Genomic DNA, 12,273 nt, shown 5'->3' with positions numbered 1-12,273 from the left:
TCAGTTCAAGCCTCGCTCCACGCAACAACATCAAATAGGTATTAAGAGTGAGGTTATCTTAAACTTCCGTTGTATTCCACCCTTGATCTCAATTTGGAAAATCAGTTTTGGTTTTGTTATATTATATTATTTTACCTGTTTAGAATTTCCATAACTTGCTTTGCGGTGTATATATATATACACACAAATTTCTTGAATCAACTTTTTCGGATTCACTCAAATATCACAATTAATCCTGCTGTGTTGTTTTTATTATATAACTACACTTCTTTCTAAGCCCAAACACGAAGGGGTGTTAATAGAAACAAATAGAAACCATATACTAAACACAATACCCTTATAAAAAATATTACTCACTTGCAAAGTGATGGTTTGGCCTCTGGTGATGAGATGATCGACAGTCCATTTCAGAGCATATTGGCTGCTTTTGTCCTTGTCAATTGCCACTGCCACAATCTCTTCTTTCTTCTCTGTAACACCTCTTGTCATATTATGTATTAATTTCCAAAAGAGAGAAAATTAGCTTATATATAATATATATATATATATTCTTTTGTTAGTGAACAAGATATTTAGAAACCCAAAATATAATGATCAGAAAGAAAAAAGTCAGTTATATTCTGGGTTTCTTCTTGTTCTGGTTTTTTAGTTTTCAAATTAATATATATTGGTCAAGAGCAGCAATTATAAATATGAATTATGGTGTGTTAAGAGATAAAAACAGTCTCATTTTTCTCTCTAAGAGAGTTTGTTAGTAGTTGTTGTTATTATTGTTTTGGTAAAAATTAACAAAAGAAGAATTAAGAGATAAACAACTGAAACTAATCTCTTCCTAATCATCTGCTCTGCCTCTGAGATTTAATCCCACATTAGTAGAAGCCAGTTAATATTTACCTAATTATAAATTATAATAATAATTATTATTATGTTTTTTTTAATTTAATTTTCTCTTCTTTTTGATCCATAATTAGATAATTATATGATTTCAAACTCAATATCTTTACTGTGTAGAACCACACTTCACACACACACGGATGAATGTTGTTCATTCTTTTTCCTTTGTTGTTTTTGTCTTTTTGGCAGTACTTATTTGAGCAGTACTCAATATCTGATTTTTTTTATTGTTTGCATTTTTATTTGGTTTTCTCTTTTCATCTCACCTTGTGTTGTGTTATGTTTATCATATACATTTAGATTAGAATGTGTATGATATTTTTTTTTGCAGAAAATTACATATGGAAATTGAAGATGAAAATGTTGATGATTTGGTGAAAGAATGGATTAAATATGTAGAGACTGAAGAGGGGGCTGCTGAAATCGAACGACCACAAAAAAGGAAGAGGAAAGGGAAAAAACATCAACTATTTGGGAACATTTTACTATGGTTAAGAAAAAAGTAAAAGGTAAAAATAATAAAGAGGAAAAAGAAGAGGATAGAGCAGAGTGCAACTATTGTGGAGCTGATTATGCAGCTGATAGTAAGTATTGTGGGACTAGTACATTGTGAAGTCATGTTGAGAAAAAGTGCAGGAAGTGTCCATTTATTGATTGGGTAGAGCAGAATAAGAAACAAACGATGATAAATCAATTTACAAAGAAGACTCCTGATTCTGAAGTTAACTCAAGTGAGACTACCACAATGAAGTTTAGTTAGAATAAAGTGAGAGAATTGATTAGCAAGTACTTCATTATTAATGAGCTTCCCTTTAGGCATAATGAAGGGAAAGGGTTTCGCTTGCTTGTTACTCATTTCTTTCCAAAATTTGACTTTCCTTCAAGATTTACAATTGCTCGTGATATCTACCAGTTGTTTTTGGAGGAAAAGAAAAAATTGAGAAATGAATTTGTCAATCATAGGTTGTCTTTAACTACTGATTGTTGGACTTCCATACAAAATATTAGTTACACGTGCCTAACTGCTGATTGGATTGATGACAATTGGAAGATGCAAAAAAGGATTATTAGTTTCATTCAGGTTCCTAGCCATAAAGGTGACATGGTTGCAAAAGAACTGATCAGTTGCCTCAATCATTGGGGGATTACTCAACTTTTCTCTATCACTGTTGACAATGCCTCTTCAAATGATGTAGCTTTGAGAAAAGTCAAGGAATATTTGTCTGAAAAACCAAATGCTTTAGTTTTGGGTTGAGAGATGTTTCATATGCGGTGTTATGCACATATTCTGAACTTGGTTGTTAGTGATGGTTTAAAAGAAATGAGTTATGCCATTTCTAGCATAAGGAATGCAGTTAGGTATGTGAGATCTTCACCAGCTAGGTTGAAGAGGTTCAAAGAAGCATGTAAAGATGTAAATGTTGAATCGAAAGCTTTATTATGTTTAGATGTGGTGACAAGGTGGAACTCCACCTACATGATGCTAGAGGCTGCATTGAAGTTTAAGAAAGCTTTTAGGAATTTGGAAGGGATGCAAATTACACAAAGTATTTTGAAGAAGAAAGAGTAAATGGAGAAAAAGTTGATGGCCCACAAGACAATACTGATTGGACTAATGCAGAAGTATTTGTTAAGTTTCTCAAGGCATTTTATGAACTTACATTGAAGTTCAGTGGGGCATTGTATGTCACATCAAACCTTTTCTTCTAAGAGATTCTTGAAGTTCAAGTTGAGCTGAATGATATGAAGAGTAGTATAGATGAGTTGATGAGTAAAATGGCAGGGAGCATGCAGTTGAAGTTTGACAAGTATTGGGGCAATGTTGAGAAGATTAATTTGTTGCAATATATTGCCTCTATTTTGGATCCAAGATTCAAATTGGATGTTGTTCATAACGGTTTCAGGTATCTCTATGATCCCATTCTAGCTGAAAAAATGATAAAGAAAGTTGAGAATATGATGACTACCTTGTATGCATTTTATAAGGGCACTGTTATGACACCTAGTTCCTCTAATGATCAACAAGCAAGTCAAAGTGTCACTTCCAATGCAAGTGGAAGTTCTAGTAGCTTGTCATTTCTTATTAAGCGAAGGTTTATTTCGAGTGAAGTAACCAGCAATGATTTGGATGATTATTATGCAGATTGAAAGGAAAAGTTAGTTGAGGATACTAATTTTGACATTCTAGATTGGTGGCAAAGGAATGGAAACAAGTATCCTATTGTCTCTCATATTGCAAGAGATGTTCTGGCTGTTCAAATGTCTACTGTTGCCTCTGAATCAACTTTTTCAACTGGAGGACGGATTCTCGATCCATTTAGAAGCTCTTTGTCTCCAAAGATGGTCGAGGCTTTAATTTGCTCAAAGAATTGGTTGACTTGTGAATATGATGCTCCTATTGTGTTGAGACAATACATGGACGAAATCGAAGGTTTGGTGACATCCGAGCAAGTTGAGTCAGGTATGTTAATGTTATATTTATCGTTTTGCTTAGTTCTTATTCTTAACTAAATTTAATAAATATTAGTTTCTAATATGTTTTAATTTTATTTTTATATTAGAGGAATCGTGTATTATAAACATAGGAACTGAGACTACTACCGCTACTCCTAGTACTTTATGAGCCCTTTGATGGAGGAATCATGAGATGATTATTGGATACTTGGATTGGTATTATCTTTTTATATTTGTATTTGAACTTTGAAGTTTTAACGTGGTTGTATGATTTGTGATGTTTCATGGTTGGACTATTTTTTTTTTTGAATTTTGGACTAAGTGTGTAATGTTTTACGGTGGTTGATTTAATTGTATTTGGACTTTGGTTTGTAATTGGACTTTGGACTATATTAATTTTCTTTTTCATTTTAATGATATATGTTTGTTACTTTGTTTAATGCTTTTAATGTTGATGCAATTATTAATATATTGCCAATTAATATATAAGAATTTTTTTCAAATAAATATATAAATTAACTAAGTTTTGTTTTATTTTTTTACTATAAATTTAAAATATTGTTTTAAGTTTAAAAAGATAAACTTCACACAATTAGTATTAGTATTTAAAAGAAAAAAATTACAAAAAATAAAAAATAAAAAAATTCGGTTTGGGCGGTCCCGACCAACCCGCCCAACTCGCCCCAAAAAATCCCATTTCGGTTTGGGCGGGTTAACCCGACCAACCCGCCCAAATTATTGGACGGGTTAAAAAAAAATTTCTTAATTGGGCAAGTTACGGGTCATTTTTGCTAACCCGATTATGACATTGGACAGGTAAAAATGCCTTGTAACCCGACCAACCCGCCCAATGCTTACCCCTAATGCCTTATCGATGAAGCTATCCTTGTTTCATCGGGATGCACTAGATTACCTTGTCCTTGGTCTACTGCAATTTCTCAAGTTGGAGGCAGTGCAGATTTATTTCTCCTTGCCAGAGTTATTGGCCAAGGCACAGATGGATTTGCTGGGACATCTCTTCTCCTTGAGCTAGCTTATGCTAACCCTGTCTGGCCAGGTTGATTCCTGGGAGCGTGAGTTGAATTATTATTCCTGTGAAGATTGGCAGGTAGAGCATTACACATAGTCCATATAGAAGGTACGGAACACTGGGTCGCAGTTCGGAAGGAACATATGGCATTAGGTCGATGATTCCTGTGGGTATTGGTGGGTTGAGTATTTCGCGAAGTCCCTTCAGAAGGTACGGAACTTGGATTTACAGTTCTAACAGAGTGACTAATATTGCGTCGATTATTCCTTTGGCATCTATGGGACCAATGTTGCCTCCTTCTTACATTAGCATTGGTTGCAGGGGAGGTAATCGAGCCAAAATCTCCTCAATCTTCTTGTTAGCCTTGGCAAGATAGTTCCTTAACTGGACATTTTCCATCTCGATGGCTACCAGGTACCCAGGATGGGGATTTTGTTGGCATGAGGCTGAGCTCCCAGCATCGTCTTACTCCACATGTTGTTTTCCAAGATGCGTTGTGCGGATATGCCTTCTCTAGTTGGGATGGCCACATGGTGAGCCTCCTGATCATCAGGTTGCTCTGTCTCGTTGTTGCGTATAGATCCAGTGACCACCATAGTGTTTTGCATGCAGAAAATCAATCTCTTTAACAGCCCATTCCCCTTGTATTTATAGGAGATTCTCATGGAAAGTTTTGGGTAACCATACATTAATATGGTAATTGACCATTTTGGATAACTTCCCATTTACATAAATATATGATTGCCTATTAAATTGATATCTATTCTATTGGGTAAAAAATGCATAGTAAAATCCTTTATGAGGCGTATGAAGAATATGCGAGACTTTTGGGATCCTTTGTTGTGCATGAGGAGTAGGCTTCCGCAAGCTAAACCCTTCCTTCGAGTTGGATGTCGTAGGATTAATCTAAACTAGCACGAGTCATGTTCAGAGCGTCAGGAAGGCGATCCGGGTGACACGTATCTCAAACTAAGTTGTTGGCGCAAGAAGCGATCGAGAGACTATCTGGTTGTCGGAAGCTGTCAAGTTTGACTCGAGCTACTCATTCAAAGTCAGTGTCTTACATTCTTCATACGCGTGGGTGCTAGCTTTACCCCATGCTGAGTAGTTCAGCTCGTATTTTGGAGTACAACACTTGGCCTTACAAGAGAGGAGTGCGGAACAAGCGTCTCGCAAGATGGGCAAGGGGAGCAAGCGCCTCTTGAGGTGGGCGCGCGAGACAGGCATCTCGCGAGATGGGCTCGTAGACCAGGTGCCTCACGAGATGGGCGTACAAGACAGGCACCTCACGAGATGGGGGCACGGAGATGGTGCTTTGTGAGATGGGCATGCAGGAGTTGTTCCTCACAAGAGATGCATGCGTGGCAGGCGCCTCGCGAGAGGTATGCGCAAGGCACCTGAAGAGAGGGATGCGCGAGGCAGGCGCCTCACCAAAGGGGCGTGCAGAAGAAGAACTACAAGGCCTCACGGCATGGCCTCACACCAAGGCCTCGCGACACGCCTGGTATCTCGCGGCATCACCCTTCAGGGCCTCACGACATGGAAGTATTTCCTAGACTATGTTCTTGTGAGACCGATAGGCATAAACTCAATGGAATGACTAAGTGACCCTCAGCCATTTATTTCAACAATGGATAGTGATATTTTTCCTTGGTGGATTTTCAGCATCAACAAAGGCCTTGGGGTCGAGATACGAAAGAGGCTCACTTTGTGTAGACACAAAGACCCTTGTGAAACATGGTGTCGCGTGATTATCTAGGAGCTTTGGACATGAGTTGTGATCTTTCATTGGTGTGAAATTTTGGCATCCACACCATTATATGTATTAAGCCCCATCAGAATTCACATCACTTAAAAATATCATTTTTAAATATATATTTATATAAAAGTTAATGATTAGTTAATAACATATCATAACAGAATAAATATATACATATTTATTTTTGGAAATTGCATTTGAAATTTATAGTACTAGCAAGTTGTTGACACGATTTTTCGATAGCAGTGGATTAAGAAATTTGATAATAGAGATATTAGGCTTTCCTACAAAACTGTGAATAGACAAATGAACAATATCATAAACACTTATACTTTACCGTGCTTCGGTGGTTAAAATCCACCTAGTCCACGAGGCAATGTTAATAATCTTGTTAAGGCTCTGGGTGAGATTGTTTCTTACAATTTCAATAGAGATTTTGTCTATCAAGAAGCAACTGCATTTTCTATCCATTCCCTTGATATTTATAAAGGATTTTTCTGGACAGCTTTGGGTAACCACGTACATAAATATGGTATATAATAAATCGGAATAATCTCCCATTTACATAGGGATATGTTTGCCTATGGACTTTACATCTGTTATCTCGGGTAATAAATGTGTAATGAAATTTGGGCAATAATGAGTGTATAAGGAAACTCTGTGTCTTTTGCGATCCCTCACTATGTTTCATGATCAAGCCACCATGAGTTGAACACTTCCTTTGAGCTGGATGTCAAAGAGCTAACCTAACCTAACATGTGCCAAGTTTAGTCTAGAAGGCGATCTAGCCATCAGGCATCTCGAACTAGGTTGTTGGCGCATGAGGCAATCTGGACAACATCTGGTTAACGTACTGTCGAGTTTGACTCATGCTGCTCACACCAGAGTTAGTTACATGTTCTACATGTACACTTTATCCATGCGCTTATCTGCTAGTTGTGCATTGTGCTGAGTGATTCAGTTCGTATTTATTTTGGGGTACAACATTTGCCCCCAAAGCTCCTAATCGTGCATGATGTCACCTCTGACACGCACAATAGGGTCTTTTAGGCTTCTGTTATGTGAAATCATGCTCACCCAGTACTCGAGTGCTAAACACGTGTCAGCCTATAATAGGTGCATGTTCGGGTTTCAAGTATTGTGACAATTGTCCTGTCAACTTTTTGCCACCATAGAGATTTAATCAAGTGGCCCAGATTGGTTCTTGAAGTTTACGTATAAATAGGAGAAACAGACCTGAACTTCACAACCTTTGTATTCAAAAAATTTCTCTTTCCTTCTTAGAGCAGATTCAGAAACCTTTGGCATTCTCTCATTCTCCTGAAGCTTTCAGGTTACTATCTTTGGAGCTGTCATCACTTCCCTTTATCGAACATCTACTCTGTAAGTATTTCTATATCTGGTTTAAATTTCCCATCTTATTTTTCAATAAGTAATACGAAACTTTCTGTTATAGTTTCTTACCTTGGGCATGTTCAAGTTTAATAGGGGTTTTTGTTAGGCCAAAACAATAGTACTAGGTCTAATTAGAAATTATATGTGCATAGAAAATGGGTAATCTTCTTGGTTTTGAAATAGGATCGTCTATGTATGTGTAGAAATTTGACGATTTTTAGGTTCATTTCTAGGTAGCTTAAGCGTTACGATTCCCCAAGTGGTTTTGTATTTAATCGCATTCAAAAAAAGTATTTGGTCTAACACGCGAATCCTGAAGTATCAAGGGATTTCATGAGTTTACAGTGTGTGGTTACTGAATGCTCATGGATACACATGTTGTTGCTAGGAGATATCTTAGGTTATGTGTTTCTTAGTTCAAGTAAATCAAATTCAAACCTTGGGGTCATCGTACCTTTCTCACCTCTAATAGGCCGCTTTATCGCCAACCGAGCTAGATTATGGCCCTTAAGAAGAAATTAGTTACAAGCTCCTCCTCCTAAAGCAAGAGTAAGGGCAAGCAGATTGGCTCTGAGACCCTTATTCCCCACTTTTGCCCGGTAGTGGATAAGGGCATCGTTGTTGACCCGAACGCCTTTGTTGATGCAGAGCGCACTGAATCTTGGATAAGGACTTAGTGCAAGGTAAATAAAATTTTTCTAAGACAAGGGATCGAATTGGGGTTTGAGGGCCTTCTTGCCCGAACTCCATTGGAAGGAGAGCGGAGCTGCACTCTACTTCAGGATGACTTCTTGACTTGGAGTGACAAGCTTCTAAAGGCAGATGCCTTTCTCCCTTTGGACCATTATTTCATGGGTTTTCTGAACAAAATTGAACTGGCGCCATTCCAACTTCCCCCTAATTCACATCGGCTCTTGGTTGGGCTGAAATATTTATATTTGAAGCACGAGTGGGAGGTCCCCACCCTGCTGACACCATGTATTTCTTCTATCTCAAAGGCAACCACAAATATAAGGGGTGAGGTGATGACTTCTACTACCTCACCAGATTCCCCAGTACGGCCTCCGTCATTGACCTCCCTAGCCTCCCAAATTACTACAAGGATCAATTCTTCATGTCAAACGTGTTTAAGAATTGGACCCATCGATATTTCAACCATCCTCGTAAGTTTCTTTGCTCTTTGAATTTTTACTTGAATTCATTTTTCATCAAGTTTGAACATATTCTTATTGAGTTGTTACTTTGTGCAGCTATATATAATAGAACGGGGCATTCAAAGACCCTTGGTGGTCAATATGAGACGATGCCTCGTATTCCAGCTAATGAGAAGGAGTTCTGGATGGTAGTTAATGATGCTACCATGGTGGCCTACAAACTAATCCCAAAAGATCAAACACTGGCCATCAAACCTCGAGGTCCTCCTCCCGAGCTCCCTCCTCCTCAAGAAGTCATCCCTGCCATTGAAGACACTAAAGAGGAAGAAGAGATCACGCAGCTAGTGTGCAAAAGAAAGGTCCCTAAAGATGAACAACATCCTAACCAAGACTGAGCTGAATCAGGGGCAGCAGCCGGCACTTCCAGCCAAGCTAACCCATATAGAGAATTAAACCGAGCCACTTCCAATTTTAGGCTAGTTCGATTCAACCCACGTCAGCTCGTGAGTTGACATTCGGTTAATCAAAACCTGAACGTAACCCTCCTCCAATGTATGGATCACTTGATTGTACGCTACGACCATAGCTATCCCTAGTGTACCATAGTGCTAGATAACACCCTTCACTTTAGATAACCATTTTTTAGGAGTACGGTACAAATCTTTTGTACTGGCCTTTCCTCCATCAGGGTGTTTTTTCACCAGGTATTAAGCAATCCACGCATGAATATAGTTTGGATGAAGAGCCTGAACCCAATAGGACCCAAAACATAATAATATATTAGAGTCCTCCCCCCCTCTTCTGATAGTTCGAGAGCTAGAGGTTTTACCCAATCCGGTTTGTAACCCAGAGTCGACCATAGTAGTTTCCTCCTCTAGCTTGGATGCTAGGGTTCTTGCTATATTATTTTCCTTGTATTACCCTAACAAATCATTTCTTGGATCTGAATTTTTAGCTCGTCCTTTTGTAGGGGAGGACATGGACCTAAAGGGCCCCTTCAAATTAGATGGGGCCAGAACTGGGCCTGTATTCAAGAAAGCAAGAATATCAAAGAATTGTGCCCCTAGATCCCAAGGTGCCACCAAATCTCCTATAAAGGAAAACGGTACTAGCTCTGCTCAGAAACAACAACAGCAAACACAACCACCAGCTCCGGTAACTACAGTTACCATTCATGAGGGTCCTCCTCCCCGTCCTCATGATGAACCTGTTCCGGTTCCCCAACTTATTCAGGGCAAAGCCCCAGCTCTGGATCTCCCAGTCAAGGCACTCAAGGTTAAAAGGATTCCAAAAGTGCTTTGAATACCCCTCCATGATGTGGTGAACCACATGGTGGGTCATGCCAACCAAGCGAACGTCAAGGACTTGAGGGCCATAGAGGAGCGTTCCCCAGGGGATGTCCTGGAGTCAGCCTTGGGAATGAAACTGACTGTGAGTTACCTTCTTTCCTCCTATAGTATTTCCCTATTTTTTTTTTACTTTAGCAAGCAAATCATGTCATGTGCCTTTCTTTTTTAGTTTGCTTCAGCTCAAATCTGTGGCATCGCTCAGTTCTAAGCTCAAAGAGAGAGCTCAAGGCCGACCTGGCAGCATCCCAGGAGAACGAGCGAATAGCCAATGACCAAGTTGTTAAGATGAGCCAGTGACGAGATCATCTGCAGGTCGAGGTTGATAGCCTCAACAAGAAACTTGAAGAGGCCGATGTGCTAAAAGGTCGAGGCCAAAGCCAAGGAAGTTGCCAAGAAGGCGGGGCAGGATGCTAAACATAAGAAGCCGGATGTTGAAGAAGCCATGAATGCCCTGGAGGAGATGCTTTATCGATGTTTGGCATGCATCCAGAAAAGGGATTTCTCCTTTCTAGATGTGGAGTTTGGGGACGTTATCTTGCCATGTTCTAGAGCCGACTCTCGCAAGAGCCCTTCAAGACTGTAGATGCTTCAAGAATGGCTGAGGGGGATGGCGATGAGGTGTCATCACATGGGCAAGTTACCAGAGCTCAATGATATTTTAGGGCACCTTCATTTCAATTTTTTTTCTTATTTCAAATTTTTTATATCCCTTGTAACTATGCTTTCAAAAGCTAAAACAATCGCCTTAAGGCTTAGTTCAAGGTTATTTCTCCTCGGGATATTCATATACTTGTTTTAGTATATTTTCGTTACCTTATGATCTATTTTTGTTCCCCTTAATCTATTGTATTGCTATGAATATGAATTTCGAATTCTTGCCCTCACAAAAATAGGGGTTATCTCTAGATCGAGGTAGGTTTTTGATGGCTTAACCAATCAATTATGGCCGATATCTTTGTTATACCCAGGAATTTTCCCACTTAATAGCATTATACTTGTTAGGAATCAGGTCTCGAGCGTGGTAGTGTCCAGGATTTTGTCTGCTTAACAACATTATACCTATTAGCAATCAGGTCTCAGACCTGGTTATGTCCATGAGTTTTTCTGCTTAACAACATTATCCATGTTATGAATGAGGTCTCAGACCTTGTTATGTCTAGGATTTTGTCTGCTTAACAACATTATACATGTTAGGAATCAGGTCTCGGACCTGGTTTTATCCAAGAGTTCATATTTGAAATTTCTTTAAAAATTTAATCTAGCTATAAAAAGTCATTGAACATTCAATTTTCCAAATTGTAAGTTTAAAAATTTATATTTAATCACACTAAATATTATTAAACTCATCGAGGGTGAGGGTTATATGCCCACCAAGCGATCAGAATTTATGAATATTCTAAGTCGCTTTTACAAAATAAGTACATGATACATTGCGAGAATAAGATAAACACGAAGCCATCCCGTGTCATTTAAATATAATAGCTTTTATAAACAACCCTTAAATAGAAAGATACTAAAAACATCAAAAACTATCAAAACTGTCTTATTACTGATAATATTTTTTTAGATGTAGAGCATTTCAGGTCCATGGCACCAACTCTCCACTTAGCGGAGCTAGTTTGAATGTTCCTTCACTTAAAATCTCCAAGATTTGGTATGGTCCTTCACAATTCAGCCCCAATACACCATCTTTAGGATCCTTACTCGCCAAAAACACTCTTCGAAGCACCAAGTCACCCAGCTCGAGTCTACGTCCTTTTACCTTTGAGTTAAAGTAATGAGTAATTCTCTGGTTATAATGGGCGAGCTGTAATTGTGACTCTTCAGCTTTTCTTCGATTAGATCCAGGGATGTGTTGAGCAATTCGTGGTTTCGATTTTTTTCGAAGGTTTTTTGTCTATGTGTCATCATTAGCACTTCAATGGGGAACATAGCCTCACTTCGAAAGGTTAAAGAGAAAGGAGTGTGCCCCATGGAAGTCCCATAGGCCCAAAGTACTTATGGCAGTTGCTTGCGCCATAATCCCTTGGCTTCATCTAGTCGCTTTTTTAAGCTCACCTTTATGGTTTTATTTACGACCTTCATGTATCTCTTTTAGGATGGTATGTGCTTGTTCGGGTAGAACACACCGCAAGAGGGGTAAAGAATGCCCTCGTTGGTATAGAATTCCCTCAACCATAACATACTGTGGGACTTGATATAACAATTTTCTTGTGTCATTTTGGTCTTCTGGTAGTT

The 12,273-nt window shown here is 38.7% G+C and overlaps 1 protein-coding gene across 1 annotated transcript; it reads left to right on the top strand.

Annotated features, from left to right (window-relative positions):
- The first annotated feature begins 2,161 nt into the window (after nt 1–2,161).
- On the top strand, nt 2,162–9,081 carry LOC133806352 (zinc finger BED domain-containing protein RICESLEEPER 2-like). Its single transcript, XM_062244465.1, has 4 exons — nt 2,162–2,441; nt 2,606–2,987; nt 3,096–3,355; nt 8,783–9,081. The coding sequence occupies exons 1-4, from the start codon at nt 2,162–2,164 to the stop codon at nt 9,079–9,081; spliced, it is 1,221 nt and encodes a 406-aa protein (XP_062100449.1).
- Nucleotides 9,082–12,273: the final 3,192 nt, after the last annotated feature.

Source organism: Humulus lupulus, chromosome X (genome assembly GCF_963169125.1).
Source record: "Humulus lupulus chromosome X, drHumLupu1.1, whole genome shotgun sequence".
Taxonomy (NCBI): domain Eukaryota; kingdom Viridiplantae; phylum Streptophyta; class Magnoliopsida; order Rosales; family Cannabaceae; genus Humulus; species Humulus lupulus.
The sequence above is the reverse complement of the archived record's forward strand: the minus strand, read 5'-3'. Positions and strand labels throughout refer to the sequence as shown.